The 24,017-nt window shown below is 37.0% G+C and overlaps 1 protein-coding gene across 1 annotated transcript; it reads left to right on the top strand.

Moving 5' to 3' along the window:
- Window positions 1–1,117: 1,117 nt before the first annotated feature.
- LOC107597830 (cdc42 effector protein 4-like) lies at window positions 1,118–23,106 on the top strand. The gene is made up of 2 exons (XM_016289024.1): window positions 1,118–1,397; window positions 19,339–23,106. The coding sequence occupies exon 2, from the start codon at window positions 19,534–19,536 to the stop codon at window positions 20,542–20,544; it is 1,011 nt and encodes a 336-aa protein (XP_016144510.1). The 5' UTR covers window positions 1,118–1,397; window positions 19,339–19,533; the 3' UTR covers window positions 20,545–23,106.
- The last annotated feature ends 911 nt before the right edge of the window (window positions 23,107–24,017 follow it).

The raw sequence follows: 24,017 nt of genomic DNA, 5'->3' as shown, positions 1-24,017 counted from the left end.
CCCGGCTGAAGAGGATGTACAGTATGTGGCTGGGTTTGTCACATTTGTTTAGTGTGGTTATTGCGTCAACATCAATTCACTTGGTAACTGTAACCACAGCTGTAATCAAAAATAAATGTAGCTTTTTTTTTTATTCGCAGACAAAAGCTGATCATTGTTACTTTTGTAAAGATATCTGTTGGCATTGTTTTAGTTAATTTTATTTTTTTTTTACATATGATATTTGTTCATTTAAAATGCGTTTCTTTTTGTCTTTTCCTGTGGTGTGATTTACTTCATCAATATTATATACCAGTGCCGCATCCAGACAAAAGCTGATCATTGTTACTTTTGTAAAGATATCTGTTGGCATTGTTTTAGTTAATTTTATTTTTTTTTACATATGATATTTGTTCATTTAAAATGCGTTTCTTTTTGTCTTTTCCTGTGGTGTGATTTACTTCATCAATATTATATACCAGTGCCGCATATAAGGACTTTTAAAAATGCCTAAAATGGGATGTATTGTATTATAATGAGTGTTTAGTGCCAAGGTTGTACTCTGTGATCCAATATGTGTATTCTGTACTAGACAATATATATAAAAAGAAACAATCACTTGAAGGAGCTCTTGAGCAGTCAATGATCATCTGGCTTCGGGTAAAATTCTTTGTCTTTGGGAAATAAAAATAAAACATAAGATGACCTGATGACAGAATTATATTATTTGCTAAATAAAATGAAACAAAGTCAAACAAGCCAATTTGTGATATTTTCTTTAAATCTCACCATCTATGCTTACTATTAATATCAATTTATTGATTGTATATTATTATACTATATTATTAAAATATTGCATTTATATAAAAATAATACATTAATGTTTAATAATTCTAAATATATTATGTAAAAATGTGTATAAAAACTTGAGGAGGTATAATATGTACTTTTAAATTAAAATAAATTGACTCCTAATACAATCTTAATATGTTAGGTTACAGCACTGGTCCTGGGAGACCCACATTGGAAAGGGGCGGAGCGTAATCGCTTATGCTGATGAAAGTGGGCGGGGTTGTGGGCGGAGCGTTGCCACACACAGTCAGAGGACTCTTGAACTGCATTAGTGCGCCATCGCGCTTTGGACAGTCAGTACGCAAAGACGCGCTCGTCAGGATTCCGCGCTATTTGTCCTATTTAATCACTTGTGATTAGCCATAAACGCGTGGTTGCAACATAAAGCTGTCTAAAGTTTAAAGGATATTGGAAACATCTGTCAGGCTGAGCCTGTTTTGTTATTAGGCTACTCGCTTCTCTTTTGTTTGGAGTGTAATTCCATTGAACTTGGTCCATTGTTGTTGGATGAGAAGCTCAACTTGGCATTGAGGCTCCTGGGATCCAATACTACGGAGCAAACAGTGGTAAGACTTTACTGTTAACATAAATTATTCTGTTTGTGCGACATATTCCAAAAGGTCCCATCAGAACTTTAGATACAAGTGCACTGTGTTTTAGATACAATGAAGCATTTGCTCTTCAAGTGTCTTACTGATATAAGTTTTCATACAGTGTCAACCATAGTATTTCCTTATTTTAGGCTTATTTTACCTTAAAATGCGTGCATTAAATAATTAATTGTCTGTATACATTATATTAGAAGTGTATTTCTAGGGGGAAAAAATGGTCGGATTAACCCAAATAATTAAAATATAAGAAAATAAGTTAATGTAATAATGATTAATAATACCCATTTATAATAACGAAATGTATTTCATTATTTTTCTGCTTATTGTATGTTATTTGATATTTAAAATGTTTGCGGAATTCATTCTCTGGCATTGGCTTTTTATGGGATAGTTTGTAGTACACTCTGACCTATGGCTTTTTATACTTAATATATGGAAATATCTTCATTGTTCCTATGAAATCATTTATGTACAGCCCGTCTGTTTTACAGCCGAAAGAATTTGACCAAACTTATCTGCATTTCACCTTTCAGATTGGAAGTTTTGTAGACTACCAATGCACAAGAGTGTGAAGTTGAGATAGTAGTTAACAAGTGATCTCTAATGGGGGTCTTTGACGTGCAGCTTGTTGGGATGGCAAACTGAAAGGGAAAACGAAGAGCTTGTGATTTTGAGTCATTCGTATAGTGGTGTTAAATGCCTGGTTGGAGCTTGACGCTGATGTTAGGCTGTTAGCTTGCATCTGAAGTGAAGAAAAAGTTGTAGAATTGTTGCACTTTAAACAGAATGAAGTGTTACGTAACTACTTGGGGGAATGAAAAGTCCACGTTGCAATGAAACAGGAATCCAAGTGAAGTATCCCAAGAACCTCTTGTGGATTTCCAGATGCATTTTGCATATACATTGTCCTGAACCTATTGGTCACATCTCTTGCATAATACATATTGGTCAGACAGCTGCATTTTCACAGTTCGTTAGTCTAAAGAAAAAAACAGCAATATTGTAAAATGTTACCTCAATTTTAAACTTTTTTATTTTGATATATTTTAAAATATAATTGATTCCTGTAATACAAAATCGGATTTTCAGCATCGTTACTCCAGTCTTCAGAGTCACATGATCCTTCAGAAATCATTCTAATTCGCTGATTTTGCTGCAAAAGAAACATATGTTATTATAATCGTTGAAAACACTGATGCTATTTAATATTCTTGTGTAAACCGTGAAACATTTTTTTAGGATTCATTTATGAATAGGAAGTTCAAAAGAGCTTGAAATAAAAACTATTTGTAACATTATAAATATATTTAATGTCATTTATTTTACAGTGTTATGCTGAATAAAAGTATTATTTTTGTATTATTTTCTTTACATTTTAAAAAGTATACATTTCTTTTATTATTCTATTCTTTAATTATTTTATTTTTTATTATTAGGCTATACTTTTATATTATGTTTAATATTATTGTGATGAAAAATCGTTTTTTGAGCAGCACAGCATGCTATTTATTGTATAATGACAGGAAGTGGCTGCGAGATATTGTTAGCTTTTATTTAGAAGACTTTGAACTGGGGAAAACTGTATTGCATTCATATCGGAACTCAAGGGAAAGTAAAACTATTTTAACCACGGCTCTTGCCAAGAGTCAGTATTTTTGCACTGTCTCCTCTCCTCGTGAACTTGAATAAGACGACTCGAGCTCTTTGCGTCAAGCCCAGCTGAGGCCTCAGGAATCTGACATACTAGTGGCAGAGAAGCATATTCCTCTGAAACCGAACCTTCTGCAGGCTGACCCCCACTGACACTGGGCAATGAGCCAGTTCTCCTGATTCCAAGAAGACCAAAACCCTTTAGCGTCGAGTCCGTAGGAATCCTGTCATACGACCTTGTTTAACTTTCTGTTAACTAGTGTAGCTTGCGGTCTTTATTAACTCACTTGATATCAATCTGTGCTGCTGCTGTGTTTTCACAACTAAAGAAGCTATGATATGCGTTCCTTAAATGATTCACTTCCCATCTCAACATTTTTAATACAATCTCGACCAATGGTTAAAAGTTTACCAAGATCACGTAGACATTATAGCTTTAGGTGGCACACTTATGGACCACCCACAGCTCATTCACTAGGGGTGCAACGGTTCTCGGTAAAAAAAATCGAACCGTACCGTTCTCCACACACGGTTCGGCATGCACTAAGACCGCGGTTCAACTTAAATCTGACAATGCATCTGTAATATGGTTTGTTAGAGTTCGGCTAATGCATGTTTCTGTTGATGGATACAAATTCTGGCTTACCAATACATTACAACAAGAGCGATGAGAGGAAAAAAAATAATTCGTGGACATACCAGTCACTCTTTGTTCAGTGCGAGTGCTGTATATTGGAATAACTGTAATTTATGCCGTCATCACATGTTGATAGCGCAGGTGAGACCTGAACAGCACATGTTGCTATCTGTGTTTAAACTAAACTCATTTAAGCCTGGCCAGTTTAAATATTAAAGAGCCAGTAGATGCAAACTCACGCACACAGTGAGATGATATCCGTGCGCTCATCCGAAGCGTGTTAACCCGCGTCTCAGAACGCGCGCAAATAATAAGTTGTACAGTGGATCAGACTTTATCCTGGTAGTCAAAAGTCTTGACAGGTGAGACTCTGGTAACATTAGCAGTAATGTAAACTAACAGTTGATATTATAGTGAAAATGATTCGCAGACTACTCATTTTCTATGTAGTGAACTCGTGTTGATGAACATTGATAAGGAACTGGTTTCTTCACATACTCCAGCCTGAAGTAACCCATGTGCTTAGGTAACCTCTGGTTTCAAAATGAATTGAATTTCAGACTGAGATTCATTGTTTCTTATTTCAGCCACCCTCATTTTTGAGATGACAAAATCATGATTACTGTGTTTTTGATAGTGTTGAAAGGTGTAAAACCTGTTTAAGTCACTGTAATCATGTAGCAGTTAAAGATACTCCTTTGAGCTGAAGACAGATTCTTAGGGTTGAGCCGAACATTTTTGGAGTGACAGTATTAGCATCACTCCCTGTCAAAGTAGCTCTCGACTTGAGTTTCTTGTTTCTCTTTTAGTCAAAACCTGTAAGCACATTATTTCTAGTAGTTGGCACAGCCCAACAACTAGTCTGGTCACATTTCACACAGATTGCTTTGTAATTTTGTAACCATTTTCTGTGGGTTTTAGCCCTTTGCTTTTTTGTCTTGCATCTAAGCTGGTAATGATACCATTAGTGTGTTTATTAACCTCCAGTATATCCTGATAGTTTATCAGTGTTCGTCAATAGTGATGCTTGTGTTTATCCACTATGATAACACCAGAGTCAATGATGATAATTGCCATAATTTCCAAAGCCATTTTGTTTGGACACTTGCTTGTGGTACTTGTTTTTCACACAGTGAGAAAGTGAAAAACCATTCCTTATGTTTCTCACTGTCTCTTCTTTTATTCTTTACATTCCCTTATGCTTACATTCCCTTAGACTATCTCCATCACTCACTTTCAATCAGTTTCCTTCTTTCTCTTGAATAGAGTAACAGGTGGTCTCCCTTAAGCATGTGGCTGGTGAAAAGAGAAAAGGAGGAATTATTTTCTCTATTAGTGTCCATTCCCATTCCAGATGCTCTTGGCTTCACTTGAGTAATCCAATATCCTTATAGTTCCATAACATATGCCCTCTGTCACTCAGTGTCATTTATGCTCAATGGAACCCACAAATGTGACCCGAATTCATGGACATGTAACCAATACATTCGTGGAAAAAATCATGTGTGGTCTTTAGAATGTATATATTTCCATAGATTACTAGGAATTCAGCAGTTGTGTTTTCAAAATAGACCAACAATTGACCTTTCACTAAGCTCCGCCCACCTTAAGTTTGATTAACTTGCCATAGAAATGAAGTGGTGACTTCTGTGATTTTATTAAATAATTAATTTTGTTTATTTTATTTTTTAATTTTATTTTTCAAATGCTTGTCCTATAAAGGATCACAAGGAACCTGTCCCAGGCTTTGCACAGAAAAGCATCCTGGATGGATGACCGTGTATTTTATTTTTGTTTTTTTTGTTTTTTTGTTTAGTGTTTTGTTTTGATGCGCAAACTATCACAATCTCAAAAATAGAATTATTATTTACATTTCTCCTCCTTTTGTTTGTGTAAAGGGATTGGCTCATACTTCAAATAATTTCTTCGTTAAGCTCTATTCCTGTGGCCTGTTTATTTAAGTCTGTAAGTGTAACCAAGTCTTGTTGTGGGTTTTGAGATTGTATTTTTAGGTCATTCAGACTGGATTGTTTCAGGTGAAAAGTTCACAAGTATTTGCTGGTTTCTCTGTAAATGTGTAATCTGGTTCAGTCTTTTAGAGGATGTAAAAAATGGATGTAATAAATGTCAGTCATTAATCACTGAATGGTGCAACTTTGGGTTTCTCAAGCTCCTCGTGTATTGTTTTGTTGCCGATGGGGAATTCCTATTAGCAAAACAGAAAGTTGTAAATTATAGATCTTTCTTTTCTTGGGTGCTGCCTTAAAAAAAATGCTGCTGGACTGGTGTCTTGTGTACCTGTGAAGGAAAATGGTTTAAAAGACAGGCTTTATACTGTATGTAATGTATAATAACACAAACAACCTGAGCCTCCTTTGGCGATGAATCATGATGTAGAGACATTTATTGGCACACATATCATATAGAGAGACCTACAGAAACAGCAGGATTGGTGAAAATGTGTTTTCAGATTTCAACAGTATTTCGTCTTGTCTAAACTAGTTCAACTTTTGAACCCAGACAGAAAAGATAAATGACCACAAGTTGTCCAAAGTCTGCATTTCACAATTTGAAGCTGTTTGAGAAGGTCAGTCGAGAAATGTCATCTTTATCTGTTTGACTTGAGCAAAGTGCTTCATAAATTGTAGCAGGGTGGAGGAGCATGATGGACCACAGATGGGGGAGAGTGGGGTAAGCTGTGCCACTTTTTACATAAATATCCAAATAAACCTAATTAGGCCTATAATTCAAATCAAAATGGAAATGAAAGTGTCTGTAACATAGGGGCGTAGCTTGTGCTCCCACATAAATGGTGTCATGTTAAAGGGTAAGTTGAATCATTGAGGAATAAAATATATATATTTTTTCAATTAAAATTGTGAACATAAATGATCAAATAAAGTCAATGCCCAGTCCCTTTCCTAATACACACATCTATCTTAACTACTATTAATTTAGTATTTAATCATTTATTTGATTAAAATGACAAACTGCTGTCCAACAACCAAAAAACACATTTAAAAAGCATTTAAGTATTCAAATTGTAGATGTTTATTAAGATTCTTCGATTATCTATTAAAACCCACAATCATATTTAAAATATTAGTTAGCTTAATATATAAAATCATAATTTATTGGGTACTTTCAATTGGGAGGTGGCTGTCCCGAACCCTAACCCATAAATAATTTTTACATGTGTGACCCTGGACCACAAAACCGGTCTTAAGTAGCACAGGTATATTTGTAGAAATAGCCAGCAATACGTTGTATGGGTCGAAATTATAGATTTTTATTTTATGCCAAAAATCATTAGAATATTAAGTAAAGATCATGTTTCATGAAGATATTTTGTAAATGTCCTACCATAAATATATCAAAACTTAATTTTTGATTAGTAATATGCACTGCTAAGAACTTCATTTGGCCAACTTGCAATTTTCTCAATATTTAGATGTTTTTTTGCACCCTCAGATTCCAGATTTTCAAGAGAATTGAGATATATATATATATATATATATATATATATATATAATTCATTTTAGACTTTGACTGGTCAATTTTATTTAAAAAAAAAAAAAAATGTTTTCCATTAAAGAATATGCTTAGATGATTGGCCCTTTTTCTAATGTGGTCATGTGACACAAACACTGTACAGTTTGTTAGATTTAGGGCTTACCCACTCTCTCCATCAGAACTGTTCAGAGACACGTAACATTGGCCTGATTTTCTCTCTGTCTAATGAGAAGTTGGATGGAAATGCCCTACGAGGACTGTGGCCAGCCTGCTGGCACGCCATCGTGATTCGTGTAGCAGCTCTGCCAAGATGGCACCACCCGATGTGTGTCTGCTTTTCCTCAACACTCTCAGGCTTGCGTCCCAGACACACGGGCCCCAAGACTGCTGGCAACACCCAGGACAGACACAGCATTGCTGGCTCTCTCCTTCTCATTCTCATCCACTCCATTTGGAAAGGGTTTTGGGCCTAAATTCCAAGCAGTCCCTCTTCATTAGCAGTTCAAACCAGATTATGACGTTTGCTTTTTCAAAAATCAATTCTTATTTGCTCTCCTGGGTTTGAAGTTTTCTGTTTGTATGCAGAATTGCACAGCTGTGAGAGGATTGTTGGCTGGATCTGAACCCATGAGCCTTTGGCAGAGGAAGAAGGCAGGAATGTGGAGTGGAAAAGATGTGGAAAGTTAATCATCTGCTTGATTAGTAGGGCACGTTCGGTCTCTTTATACGCCGTGATTACAGAGCTGCAACCTTCACCTTGAGGAAGAGTGACTGACAAAGTAAAACGCGAGCTGTAACATTTGCTTTGAGGAAAAGGTAAAGCTTTTAGAGGTATCTTGTTAAACGTTCAGTCAGACTGGATGGGTAAAAGATGTAAAGGTGTGTTTGTGTGTGGCATATGAGGCCTCGCTGGTTTAAACATGGATTTTAGTGTTTTCTGCCTTCTAGTGTGTAATCCTTGTGGTTAGTTTCAGCATGTTTGGCAGAGAAACTCAAAGTATAAACACACACATACAGTATATCTGTTTACCCCGCTGGCTGCTGAATGCCGACTAAGTTAACGCATAATATCCTGCCAAGAGAAAAGAGGCTGATAGTATTACGCTGCACTGTGGTTGAACTCAGGGTTGTTTTGTGTGTGTTTCTTTGTCCTTCAGCTTGTTGGAGTTAGAATCTGTTAATGGTCCTGTAATAGTTTAACCAAAAAATAAAAACACAGTCATCATTTAATTACTCACGCGTCACTTCAAACCTTTCCTCCTTCTGTTTGAACACAAAAGTTTACATTTGAAGTAATATCCTGGTCGTTCATTTCAGTATAATGTAAGTGAATAAGGACTGGTGTTTTCAAACTTAAAAATTATTTTAAAAAAATGTAAAAAGCAATATAAGATGTAGACGGTATATTGATATGTTCCCACTGTCTTTTGAAGCCGTACAATAGCTTTGTGTGAAGAACAGACTAAAATCTGATCCTGACATCCACCCTTTTCTTCTCTGATTTGTAAACAAGACTTGGAATATAGTGCACTAGTTTTGTCTACTACATTTAGGACAGTTTTATGCTGCTTTGTGTGTCTTTTTTGATACTCAAAAGCTCCAGTTGAACTTCATTGTGATTGTGTGGTACAGAACAGTGTTCAAAATGTCAATTTTTCATATGTTAGCACTTAGCTAAAGCGTTGGTGTCTTTAGCCTGTCTTTAGCCTGTTTGTATCAACACAGCTGCTCAAGTGTTTCTCATGTTGGCGCAAACAGATATACACACATTTACGTTTATCATGTTTTTCTAGATTTTTTTATGGGTGTGAAAGGAGATTCTATTGGTTGATTTGGTGGGTGTCTTCATGTCTTCTCCGTATCACTGTGCATTTACTACTTTATATCTGTATCTATATGAGGCCTCAGGCCTGCGGAGGGGTTAACAGGAAAAACAGGTTGAAACTGTAGTCAATAATAACATCTGACAACTGTACGGCTCTTTTAGGCTTTCAAGAAGTTCCTGGTTTCAATGGAAATTTCCTGTGAATGTGTGTTACCTCGCTATTTTGAGTATTACTATTTCTACATGAAGGGCGATATTTAGATAATTGTGTCAATAAAACTGCATTTTAATGGAGATTCTTTCTTTCTTGATATGATTTAACTGTTTTGTACTTAGAAGTATGGAGGACCAAAGCTGCAGAAATAATAAATAAATAACAGAAAAATAAAGAAATAAATGACTTGATAAAAACAAGTATAGTTCATTTGTAATTAAATGTAAGCGTGAATTTATTTTTATGACCTTTTTCCTATATGTATTATTTTCTGTATTTATTATTTAAGTTTTATTTACTTATCATTTATTGTTTTATTTATGTATTTATTTATTCTTTATATTTATTTATTCCCACATGTATTTATTTCCAGATTTATTTATTCATTTATTTATTTGTACTTTTCCGTGTGCAGCATGGAAATGAGGGAGGCGGTCCTTGCGGAGCTCCCGTGAATCGTTGGTTGAGAGAGCTCACGCAGAAGCGTCAGATCAAACTAGAGATCGGAGTTTGTGGGATCAACTGCAGAGTTGCAAGATATTTTCACAGATACACATTATTATTATGTCGAATAACACAGAGAAAATCGTGACTCCCAAAAGCATTGTGAGCCTAAATGCAATCGTAAACCAGTTGCACCAAAGGACCTAGTTAGACCTACGGTCTACTCGGGCTCACAATGCTTTTTGGAATCGCGGCCCACTCGCAGTTGACGTCTGTATTCGCAAGTTTAGGGACCATCTCTATTTGTACTTTTCCGTGTGCAGCATGGAAATGAGGGAGGCGGTCCTTGCGGAGCTCCTGTGAATCGTTGGTTGAGAGAGCTCACGCAGAAGCGTCAGATCAAACTAGAGATCGGAGTTTGTGGGATCAACTGCAGAGTTGCAAGATATTTTCACAGATACACATTATTATTATGTCGAATAACACAGAGAAAATCGTGACTCCCAAAAGCATTGTGAGCCTAAATGCAATCGTAAACCAGTTGCACCAAAGGACCTAGTTAGACCTACGGTCTACTCGGGCTCACAATGCTTTTTGGAATCGCGGCCCACTCGCAGTTGACGTCTGTATTCACAAGTTTAGGGACCATCTCTAAAGTTAAATACGACATTGGTATACATGATTGTAACTTCAATAGTATTTGAAGAGAATGACTTACAGGTACAAAACCAACTGTAAAGTGTTCATCTACGAATCAGATATATTTAGCAATATTTAGATATCGTTTGACAGTTTATTTGAATAAATGTCGTATGCAAGTTTAGAGACGGTCCCTACACTTGCGAATATTGAACGTCCAACATCAAGCCAACTTTATTGCAGTGGGCCGCGATTCCAAACCTTTGATGAAACTGTTTTACGATCAACTTATCTACGAATCAGATATATTTAGCAATATTTAGATATCGTTTGACAGTTTATTTGAATAAATGTCGTATGCAAGTTTAGAGACGGTCCCTACACTTGCGAATATTGAACGTCCAACGTCAAGCCAACTTTATTGCAGTGGGCCGCGATTCCAAACCTTTGATGAAACTGTTTTACGATCAACTTGATGCTTTTGGGAGTCTCTTCTCTGTAATTACAAAATGAACACAAGCCTTAAAAACCTCTACCAAGTGTGTCTAGAGGCGTCATCAGACTAGACTTAATGACGAAACTGTCAGGATAAGTAGGTGAATTCAGTCGCTATTAAATAATTCGACATAACATGAATCTGTGAAAATATCTTGCAACTCTACAGTTGATCAAACAAACTCCGATCTCTATCGTTTACTAGAACACGCTCTCATGCTTGGTGGTTCGAAAAACGCATTCTTTTTCACATAATTTACATTATTAAAATAACTTTCTCCCCAGGCTGGCACAAACGGCTCGATTAGTTCTGGCTTTGATGAAGGTCCGCCTTCTGAAAAACAAAATGTGTTGTGATTGGTTAGCTGTCCCAGTGCGTTGTGATTGGTGAACAGCTTAGACGGTGTTTCATTACTGCCCCGCCCCCTTGCTCCGTCTTTTAACAAAAGCTTTTAGGTGAATCCGGCACTGTACTCCCTGGTGTTGTGGAAGCTGTCCTCAGTAAAATGCGCAGCACACAATAGCAAATTGGGGTTATAATGCTCAGGAACAGAGTTAAAAAATAAATTGCAACCACTGTTTCCTGACATCTGCTTTCGGAAGCCCAAACAAAGACGTTTGGGCACGGAGGTGAAGCGCAACGCAGCGTCACGCCACGTCTTTAAAATTCAAATACATAATTTTCTATGAGTGTAGGCACACCGGCGGCGTCTGTCCGCGGCGCCCAGCTACGTCGTGTTGTACTTGTAAGAATTGTTCTAGACATGCTGAAAATTTGAAGCTACAGCACTGCAGCTCTTCTTCTTCGTTTTCTCTGATGCACTAACTCTGCAGCAGCTCTTCTTCTTCATCGCCTCGTCTGATGCATTCACTCAACCAAGCGTTCTAACCACAACCTCGCCCCTCCCCACCCCCCAACCATTCGAATCTCCGTAGGCGGGAATTATTTGTAATGATATTCCAATGAGCCGCTTTGTGATATCACAAAGCCCAGAAAACAAACGCTGTAGTCCAAACGAGCCGTTCGTTGTAGTTCTTGAAAAGGGATATTTTTAAAATGAAATATCTCCCTTTGGAGAGGACTTTGAGATTTGTAACTTTCTAGATCTTTTTTATGCCCAAACATACACACTACACACACTGACTAAAATTTAAAAAGTGAAAAAGCATAATAGGACCCCTTTAATAAATATCGTATGTTGTATGTAAGTTTAGAGACGGTCCCTACACGTGCGAATATTGAACGTCCAACGTCAAGCCAACTTTATGGCAGTGGGCCGCGATTCCAAACCTTTGATGCAACTGTTTTACGATCAACTTAATGCTTCTGGGAGTCTTTTCTCTGTAATTACAAAATGAACACAAGCCTTAGAAACCTCTACCAAGTGTGTCTAGAGGCGTCATCAAACTAAACTTAATGACGAAACTGTCAGGATAAGTAGGTGAATTCAGTCGCTGTAAAATAATTCGACATAACGTGAATCTGTGAAAATATCTTGCAACTCTACAGTTGATCACACAAACTCCGATCTCTATCGTTAGTTTGATCTGACCTTCTGCGTGAGCTCTCAACCAATGATTCACCAGAGCTCCGCAAGGACCGCCTCCCTCATTTGCGCACGGAAAATTAAGAAGAAATTAATGAATAAATAAATACACGTGGGAATAAAAAATAATAAATACATGCATAATTAAATTAAAATAAAAATTTATTTTTATGACCTTTTTCCTATATGTATTATTTTCTGTATTTATTATTTAAGTTTTATTTACTTATCATTTATTGTTTTATTTATGTATTTATTTATTCTTTATATTTATTTATTCCCACATGTATTTATTTCCAGATTTATTTATTCATTTATTTATTTGTACTTTTCCGTGTGCAGCATGGAAATGAGGGAGGCGGTCCTTGCGGAGCTCCTGTGAATCGTTGGTTGAGAGAGCTCACGCAGAAGCGTCAGATCAAACTAGAGATCGGAGTTTGTGGGATCAACTGCAGAGTTGCAAGATATTTTCACAGATACACATTATTATTATGTCGAATAACACAGAGAAAATCGTGACTCCCAAAAGCATTGTGAGCCTAAATGCAATCGTAAACCAGTTGCACCAAAGGACCTAGTTAGACCTACGGTCTACTCGGGCTCACAATGCTTTTTGGAATCGCGGCCCACTCGCAGTTGACGTCTGTATTCGCAAGTTTAGGGACCATCTCTAAAGTTAAATACGACATTGGTATACATGATTGTAACTTCAATAGTATTTGAAGAGAATGACTTACAGGTACAAAACCAACTGTAAAGTGTTCATCTACGAATCAGATATATTTAGCAATATTTAGATATCGTTTGACAGTTTATTTGAATAAATGTCGTATGCAAGTTTAGAGACGGTCCCTACACTTGCGAATATTGAACGTCCAACATCAAGCCAACTTTATTGCAGTGGGCCGCGATTCCAAACCTTTGATGAAACTGTTTTACGATCAACTTAATGCTTTTGGGAGTCTCTTCTCTGTAATTACAAAATGAACACAAGCCTTAAAAACCTCTACCAAGTGTGTCTAGAGGCGTCATCAGACTAGACTTAATGACGAAACTGTCAGGATAAGTAGGTGAATTCAGTCGCTATTAAATAATTCGACATAACATGAATCTGTGAAAATATCTTGCAACTCTACAGTTGATCAAACAAACTCCGATCTCTATCGTTAGTTTGATCTGACCTTCTGCGTGAGCTCTCAACCAATGATTCACCGGAGCTCCGCAAGGACCGCCTCCCTCATTTGCGCACGGAAAATTAAGAAGAAATTAATGAATAAATAAATACACGTGGGAATAAAAAATAATAAATACATGCATAATTAAATTAAAATAAATACATAAAATAATATAATACATAAAGGAAAAAGTAATAAAAAAATGAATTCAGTGTTAAGTTTTATTACAAAGAAACTATATATGTTTTTATCAAGTCATTTATTCCTTTATTTATTTTCCTGTCATTTTATTTATTTATTTATCTATATATTTATTCGTTTTTAATTTCTGCAGGTTTGGTCCTCCATATAGAAGTAGTAACATAGATATGGGAATATAGAGTTGATGTAATGCATTAACATGTGTGCTTGAGGTGTAAAGAACAAGGTGTTTATATACACAACAAATATTGAACATGTGAAAAGGACCGTGTTTACTGCAATAGGACACTAACCAACCATCAGATGGCATGCAATTAAAAACATTTAGATATTTTTACATCTGCACACTGAGAAAATATCACAATTTAATTATTTTATGGCCGATAACAGCAGCACTCAGACTGAATGAATGAGGAATATCACACCGTGGTGTGGATCGTGAGGATGAGTCAACTCCCGCTTAAGTTAATAATCGAAATGCTTAACAGCAGTCAAATCCACTGTATTGATTGTTTATAACTGGTTTAAATGGTGTTAAGTATTTAATATGGGACATGTTGTGCCAGAGTGTTTTACAGTTGACACCAGCCACCTCTTCTAGAGCCGAGACTCATAAAGGGGTGTTGTTAAGCCTTAAAGAGATTATCTAATGTTTTATCTGGACATGAATCAAATGTTGTCCTAGATCTCAATGAATCACAGGCCTTTTCTGCATGTTACTTAGACAAATTGCTAAGTTCTTTCTTTCTATATGTAGGATGCATTTATTTGTTTGCCTTATTTTATTCATATATTTGCATGACCTATTTTGTTTAATTAACATTTATTTTTATTTCCTTATTTTTGTTTTTTGACATTTATGTTACTTTTATTTATTTATTTGCTTAACTGCATATTTTATTACTTTGTTTGTTTTACTTTATTGGTCACATGCCTAAATGTTGTAAATGTTAACATTGTTAAGTATTTATAAAATAATAAACTATTAAAAAACGTGTGCTGGTCATGCTTTAATGTGAATAGTCATCACTGACAAGGTTGCAGACATCTAGCTGCATATTATGTCTAAAGTGTGACTATATTCTTTATATAATGTGTAATGCCGTAGTCATTCTTAATGTTATAGTCAGTCATTTGAACAATAATAACAGAGAGCTGTTCTTTTGATGGAATATGGTTATAATGTTTTCCAGAGCGCAGTAGTACCCTGTTTAATAAGTAATGATCACTCTTAAAAGATTAAAACGGGTCTATAAATAAAAGTACAGTAACATTAAGTGACAGCTGGCGGTACTTCCTCCCAAGTGCTTTGCATGAGATACACCGTCCTTACGCAAGAGAGTGTGACATCATGAGTTAACCGCGTGAGACAAATTATGTTTGTGGTGAAGATGAATAATTTATACCATGATTGCTTTATTTTCCTTGGTCCTAATCTCTCACGGTGCATAGAAGTGCCTTGTATGAATACGGCTGTGGGTTTGATGGCCACATTCATACTCAAAACCCAAAAATATTTCTCCGTTTTTAACCCACAGTCCAACCCTTGTTTTTCTACCATCATTGCCATAACAGCCTCCTGCCAGATGAGATGGACTAATATATTTTTTCTTGTGAGAGTGTTTGCGTGCTTCACACTCAGGAATGTTGACGAGAACGAAGCGGGTCTCCTGGTATCCCAGTTTGGAGGCTGTGAAACGAGGCCCTGCAGATGTGTGCTTAGACCCTCACTGAGTTTGATCACGAGGGTCCGTGCAGCTGTGAAGTTGTAGGTCTCCAGTGAGCTCTGATATGTACACACATGTCCAGAGGGGGAGAGCGATCTTTAGCTGGTGTGTTGTCTTTCAGGAGCTGTTAGGATTTTGTCTTGATGTGTAATGATGCTGAACACAAATGACATGCTCTGAAATCCCCCGAGTGGAGCTGCTAATGAAGCGTTTCGATTGTGTGATTAATGGAAACGGGCACGAACAGGACCAAAGTCTCTCAGCATTTTTGTGAAGATTGGTTATTCAATTCATGATGTTTGACAACACAAGGTGAATACATATAAAATAATGAATTAAAGTGGCTATTATTTTTATTCGAAACTAACAAAAATGTAATTTTGTTGTTTTAATCACTCCCTTTTTTGTTTTAAAAAATACAACTATTTCAGAAAATTTATTTTGGTCATTTTAGCTTCCAATTCCCATAAAGTCAAATAATTTGGAGATGATGAACTGATAAGGATATTTAATTTTATTATTTCATTTAATTTAATTTAAGACTTTAGGTTAAAATGTATAAGTCAAGGTAGCCTATATATTTTTAGATTTGCATTGTATGCCAGTTTTGTAATGAAAGTTTTGTCTTGGCAGTTCAGAGTTAAATGGTATGCTTTACTAATTTAATTTAAAAGTTTCTTTTTTTTTTTTTTAATGGATTAAAAATACTTTAATTAATAGAACAAACTGAATTGATTGCATATAACATTTTTATAGCAAACCAGAATATATTGATATTAATCATGCCTCCTGAGTCATATATACAGTCCATATTAAGGGATTTTCCTACCATTGGAGCAATAGATCTGTACACTTGTGATTTATGACATCAATTTTCAGACCAAATTTGGAAAGCTAATTCTGCATGGGTTCCCTTGGGAATTTCCTAGCGGTTTTATGAGTAAATGAGGTCTGAGGTTATTATTACTTGAAGAGACTTTCACATTTTGTTCTACAACAGAGTAAATGCCTCAAATGTGATTTTCTTTATTTAAGCAAATATTGCATTTTAAAATGTAACTTGCTAAAAAGTTGCCATATGAACTAACGTTCTACTATAATCTGAATCTGTTAAAATCCTTGCAAAGTTTTGCGTTTACCATTACGGCATTCAAGTTAATTATGTTCTGCCCTTTCTTGATTCCATTGATTTGTGTGATGGAAATCCTTTATTCAGGAACTAGGCTGTCTTGCATTACTGTGCATGCATGCAAACACACACAACATATCTATCTAGAGACCTCAAGAGTGGGGCGATATGCTGTGATTCAACAATGAGGTCAACCTGCCAGCGGGCAGAGCTGAATCCTCCACAGGGACGCCCAGTTCTTTGACTCAAGTGGAGAGCTTATCGTTTATCAAACCCTCTTCTGTTCTCTCACAGCTACAGTCACTCAATGGGCTTTTGTTGTCAGAGATGCAAATGTTTTGGTGGGGTGACGTGTCTTTGGAATATTGTTGCCTGGATCTCATTCATCCAGATGGCATGCACACAACCAGGGGTTGGCTATGAAGTCATGTTTGAAAACATGGAGAATTGCGAACAACCGTCTAGACGGTGACAAGCACTTTGTTGATACGTTTCCATCTTAGTTTCAGAAAAATCAGACTAGTCATTTTAAGGATTATGTTTGTTGTACAACTCTGTGTCTTTGATCTTGGTTTGTTTGAGTGATTGGTGCGTCTCAAGTCTTTTGTTTGCTGTTGGTGGTCAGTCAAAGCTAATAGGCCTCCCCTGTGTAAAGAAGCAGATAATCCGATTATTAAACCATAAATCACAGTGCCCAGTTGGGAATCAGTAAGTTCGGTGAACCCAGTGTCTAAGAGCACTTCAGTTCTCTCGTATTAAGCATTCCCTCTACATTGACATAACAATAGGATGATACAACCATCATTAGTCTTCCAAGACATGCAGTATATTTCACTTTAAGAGAAAGGACAAAGGGAAGTGGTGAAAAAAATAGAAAGAAAAAAGTGGTTTCAAACAGGGCTGAGAAACAAGAACTGGTTCTTCCAAACAAAAGTCCCATTAAAAAAAAAAGCAATAATGGCATCAGCAAATTCAATGCTTTCTTATTTAAAAGTTAAACAGAATGGTATGTTTTATTTATTTGCTTATTGTATTTACTTAATTATTTGCTTCTTTTTGCTCCGTTTATTCACATTATTTCTGTATTTATTTTTTTGCTTGCTTGCTTTATTTACATTTTATTTTAGAATATTACATTATAATGTTATATATATATATATATATATAACATTTATTACATTATATATTTTTATTTACTTATTAAAAATTCCAGAACAGAGTGATTTTCATGACGTTTCTTTAACAGTTTTTGGAACCTCGATTAACCATGCCATTCCATTGTCCATACTTTGAATTTTGTCTGTGCAAATAAATCAAGAACCTTTCAAACACTAAATGCAATAAATGCAAATCAATAATTATGGGAAACAGAGTTTTTAAATTGTTGATTGCAAGAACTGTTGACATTTTGAAATGTTCTCATCATTTGACACCAGCCTCCTAAAGGCAATAAATGCAGTAAGAATGTGACCCAAATTGTGAAATGGATACAGAATCTTTAAAGTCCTTATATTCTCATACCTAGTTGCATATGAAAAGGAAGGAGTGTTAAAAAAAGAAGGGTGAAAAATGCAAGCAAGGTGTCTGGGGAAAAGGAAAAACTGCGTTGTCAGCAATAGGCCTGGCAGGAAAATCTCAGGCAGCTGCAGTGGAGTACAACAAAGAGTAAAGGTCTAGATTTCCTCATGATATAAGAGCCTGGCACATACTACAGAGAATTCTGCACTGGATGGAGTTGAATTTAGGAAGAAATGCAACCCTTTACAGCTTTGGGCTCACAGGATCCTCTGAGCTCATAGTTATGTAATCACAAAGTGAATGTGGATTTGGAAAGAAAGGGGATTTGCAACTTGGATTTGTGCCTTGGACCACATTATACCCGATGTCTGCATTGCAACCTTTTGTTTTCATTTGTGCAAAATTGCCACTTTCACTTCAACTTCATGTTTAGTAGAACTCTCATTAAAAAAATAACATTGTTCTTTTACTAAATTACAATTGCATCTAAATATAACAGTATGTACTCAGATGTGTGGTTTCCCGGGATCATTTTAAGAGCACTGATGTCCTATGCCAGTCCTAATGCTAACATATTAATATAAGTCAATAATAATTGGGACCTAGAATTTGGCATGCATTTTGTGTGGTTTAATTCCAGATTCATTTATTGAGTAAACAAATGGTTCATAAGTTCACCAAGTTGGAAGTGTTCAAAGCTTTGGTTTATGTGGTGGTGTGGTGGCCATTATGCTAAAGTAAATCCTTCAGTAACAGGAGCTCTGCAAATCAACACTCGTGCAGCGTGTCACCCTTTCATGACCACACTTCCTCCAAGAACAATAAAAAGGCTTATGGATGGAATAGGAATTTCTTTTCCGACCTCTTATACCTCTCCTTTCTTGCATTACATAATACTTCAAGTGGCTTTAGTGTTGAAATGCTTCATTAATTTGTTCTACCTTTTTCTTTCTCAAAGCCAAGTTTCCATTACAATTAATCCTTCAAAACAAAATGGGACATACATTTAATATGTGATATCATTAGCACGGTCCAAAATACCATGTATAATTCCAATAATTTCCACCAGCTGACGGTTCAACTCAAGTTCTAAAATTAAAAAATAATCTTTCTCCAATTTGGTAGTAAAATGTCAGCCATATAAAATAAAATGGCATTTATGTCTTTTCTCTTCTGTTGTAGGTCAATTTGCAGATGTTGAAAGCTGGACGCTATACTTTAAGGATAAAAATGGCCATGTGTCCTGGATACGTGGAAGAAGTTTCATCCTGACCACTGTCCTGGATCTACACCATCATAGGAAAGAGTGACTAATCTCTTGGCAAAGAAAGACGTTGGTGATTTTATTTTTCTGTGGACCGTATTGGAGTAGTCATCATGCCTATTCTGAAGCAGCTTATGTCCTCGTCCTCCCAGTCGAAGCGGCGTTCTCGTGCTGACCTGACTGCGGAGATGATCAGCGCACCTCTAGGAGACTTCCGTCACACTATGCACGTGGGTCGAGGAGGCGACGCGTTTGGGGACACCTCCTTTCTTAGCAGTCGCTCAGGGGAGCCACCAAAGGAGCCGGAGGTACAGCAGAGCTCACCTAAACAGAGCCTCCTTTCCCGTACGTTCCGAAGCAGCAAGCGCTCCCAATCGGCCAATCGCGACAAACCTGACAAATCCAAACTGGCGCCCCCTGGTGGTTCGCCGAGTTATGTAAAAAACGCAATCTCGCTGCCATATTTGAATGACGATGATGCGGGACGAGGTACTGGAATCCACCTTCCCAAGAGCGTGTCCTCAAGTCCTTTAAAGAAACTTCCAGAAGATGAAGTAAAGCCGCTTAATGGAGCCACAGCGCCTGCTGTATCAGACGTGGAGCTGGACGAGAGGAGTTATGGAGAGCTGACTGACTTGCGTCCATCGGTTCCTTACACCGGAGGCATGAAACATGCCGAGTCCATCATGTCTTTCCACATTGATCTGGGTCCCTCAATGCTGGGCGACATCCTGGGCGTGATGAACAAGAAGGGCTTTGACGATGACGACCTGGGATTTGAAGAAGGGAAGAGTAGCGAGGGGCGCAGCTCGCCACCCCAGAGCCCTCCCAATGAGGTGGAAGAAGAGGACCCTCTTCCTCCGATCCGGCCCCCACGGCAAAGGCCGGGCACCGACCCTTACACTCCAGAGCTCCAAACCAGGAACCGTCAACACCTGGACAGCTGTTCCCTCTCCAGTTCAGGGTCCACCATGCTGGATGAAAAATCCCACAATCAGATGTATGAGGGGAACATGAACAACATCAAGTGCAGCTCACCTCGAGTTCAAGACGATAGGGACTTCTCCTACATGGATGATGATGATGATGATGATGATGACGATGATGACGAGATTAGGGTGTAAAGTGAACAGTCTTTGCAAAGAGTAAAAGAAGTGGTGGAGGTGGGTTGTGGTCGATTGGTAGATGTAAAGCTCGCACACTGACTTGGAGGACTGATTTTATAATGGAGATGAAAGGGAAAACGTATGTTTTAGCCCTTGATAATGCTTTTTCATTACATTTTCTAGTTCAGGTATACAAACCTTCTGTTACTAGTGACTTTCACCAGAGCCACCACAGCTGTGAGAGGAATGTGCTTGCGTGTTTGCATATGCCGAAGCAAGGGAATTCCATTTCAAATGGTAATTACAGTCTCGTGAGTATCATTAATGAATTCCAGTGTTGACCACTTGGAATGCTGATACAGGAGGTTGAAACCAAGCCTCACATTCTCCCATGATCGACGCAGTACTCTTGCTAATGCCTTTAAACTCTGAAAAACGCTAAAGCCAACAGTCTTCATTTTCCTATGTTTTACAGCTTTTGATTCCATCTTTAAGTTATATCCTAAATTTTGCTTTGTATACAAAACCTTAAATGATGATTGGAATACCATAAACGTGTTTGGAGGTTCAACAGAACACTTTACCTCTGGCATACGTTACCCTTTTCCCATCGGGTGTTGTTTATGTAGTAGATCTGGACTTTGTCATGTGGTCCATGCATGTTTAAGAGGATTTCCTGTCGGCTCACATGAAATTCTCAATCATGAGGAATTCAGATTGATGGGATGCAGAAACCAAAAGCAGTGGTGACGTCAGATTACTTGTAGGCAGTAGAATCAGTCCAAGTGGAACCAATTATGACTTTAATTTTGTGTGTGTGTGAATGAGGATTGATGTCAAGAGGGCTGATGAGTGTGTTATTTGATTATCATTGTATAGGCTCAGAGATGAAGAGCGTAGCACTCTTATTCAGGGTCTAGTGTAGTGCCTCGAACTTCAAGCTGTGCTCATCAGCAGAAGTGGACCTGGAGGGTTTTCATCTCTGAATAACTCTTATAGTTCTGTATTTAGGTTTGAAGAGAGATCTACACCCCATGATGAGATTGCAACTTGTATAGCCACTCTGTGAGTTAGTGCCATACCCTTTGCGTCAGTTAAATGTAGACAAAAATGTATATTCCATAACAAACAATCGTCAGAGTTTGAAGGCGGGACTACGCATTTGTTTGACCAGTGGCAGATCTGGAAATGTTTGAAATATGTTAGTGCCACAGAAACTACACGCGTCACGTTTAGGTCTCTATAATGAGACTTTCCAAACTATGCTAACAGTTAGCAAATTTCCCCAAATACTGGCAAGATACTTAACACTATTATAGTCTCTGATTTACCATTGAAAACATAAAATAATTACCATCTATTAATGTCCTGGTAGCCAATCAAGTATTAACTGTTCATTGTACACTTTGGGAAATTGATTTTTTTTTTTTCTTATGACACCGTTCTGTTTTGTGGAGATAATTTAAAAGCGTTACACTCTTGATATATGTACATCATGTTCAGTTATTAATTTACTGTATATTTGAGTGTTTTGATTGATGCTATTGTTTAGTCAACAGTGTTGGCCCTGTAATCTGACATTATATAAGCACACTAGGAACCGAAGAGAGCACCATTTGTAGAATTGGTTATTTTCAGTTGGTTTCTGTGGTATAGAATTGTTTGTTCAGATCTCTCTGTGGCCTTTTACCTACACTTTGTGAGCTTAGTAAGGTTTTGTATCAGCTTTAACACTCCAAAACCACAGCAACATTCTTTCCTTGCTCACCTGTCAGTGTTTTTCGTTGGTTTGTGAAATCGGCATGTTTGAACAGAGGAACAAGTAAGGTACGATTTATAAGAGCTCTAGAAAGATGTTTGTAATGCTGACTCCATGTTTCTTAGGGTGCTTTTCAGGGTGGGTATAGGATGGTTTGGAAAGGGCTTTATTAATGGGGTACGAGAGGCTTGTGTTGCCTTATATCTGGTTGAAATGCTGCATCGTGCCGTTTTGTCTGCAAGCACAAACGGAAGATAATCAAATGTGCCAATGTCTTCTCTTCCTCTCTTTTGCTGCCCTATTTTTGTTCAATTTATGGGTTAAGGAAGTGGTCGTGGAGATATCACACTGCACGCAAAGCTTTTGAAGACGACCAGATGTCCGTAACTGGATTTGTGAGACTGAAAGTGAGCTGGAACGCTGGACTGTAACAGTTTTTGAGAGCAGCAGGGCTCCCTCTACAGTTTTTGAGTAGTTTTCTTTCAGCCCATTAATACTTTTTACTTGTATCTATGCTTACCGAGACAAAACTCTTACCATACATATACAATTGCATAGAGGTTTCTATAGTTTCTTTGCTTGATTATTACATGCACACAGGTTTGTAATAGTTTATAATGCCACATCTTCCTACAGCTGCTACAGAAAATGGTGACAATACACTAAAGTATAGTATAAAACCATCTCTTTAATTTCTAGGTATTTGCTGTTTTATCTTTTTTCACTTAATGTCTGTATCATTCTGTACTGAAATAATGTCTATAATGACCTGCCTCTCTTTCCCTTGCAAAATAACAGTTATATTTTTCAATAAAAGAAAAAGCTGGTAAACTTCACCAGAGGGCCGTAATTTGTTCTGATGTTCACGACTGTCAATGCGAATCATCATTTAAGAGTAAAACAAAATACCTGAGCAAGTTTGTTCATGTCGTAGTTCTCCAGTATTGTAGATTTGCATGCGTAATAACCATCCTCAGGCTAAAAAACTACTGTATCACAGCTATTCCAGTGTGTTGACTCAGGGAAATTTGCCTTTGCACTTGTGCACTTTTTATGCTGATGCAACAGATCTGACTGATTAAATTCCCTCAAATATTAGATTTCAAAAAGTAAGTTGTTCTTAATAATAATTTGATTAAAATGGAGCTACTCGGGCTTAGTAACTGTGAGGACCTCTACAAGCGTGAAACATGAACAGAGCAGCTCTACCAAGACTGCATCGAGCATTTAATATGGTTTCTGATTGAAATGTTTTTAGGATTTTCATGGGAAATACATTGGGGGAGCGGAAGGTGAACACCATGAGGTAACTTTAAATGCATGGATTGATTGATGTAACATCAACAAAAAAAAGTTATATTTATTACGTTCTATTTTATATGCTTCATTCTTGGCCTATAGCATAAATGTGTTCCTACTGCCATCTTGTGGTCAATCATCATTCCACAAGTACAGTTTATATTTTAAGAGACAATGGCCTGGTTTCACAGACAGGGTTTAGCCTAAACCAGGATTAAGCCATAGTTCAATTAGGACATTTAAGTAATTTTTATTTAAAAAAAATCTGTCTGCATCTTGAGGCAAAACAAAGGCACTGATATATTTTAAGATCAGTTAGTGCAAGTTTCTTTCAGTTGAAACAGCTCAGACTTACATTTTAGTCTAGGACTAGGCTTAAGCCTTGTCTGTGGAACTGGGGGATAATGTGTTTTTTTTTAATTGCAGAATAAGA

Source organism: Sinocyclocheilus grahami, unplaced genomic scaffold, assembly GCF_001515645.1.
Source record: "Sinocyclocheilus grahami isolate Dianchi unplaced genomic scaffold, SAMN03320097.WGS_v1.1 scaffold238.1, whole genome shotgun sequence".
NCBI lineage: Eukaryota > Metazoa > Chordata > Actinopteri > Cypriniformes > Cyprinidae > Sinocyclocheilus > Sinocyclocheilus grahami.
The sequence above is the reverse complement of the archived record's forward strand: the minus strand, read 5'-3'. Positions and strand labels throughout refer to the sequence as shown.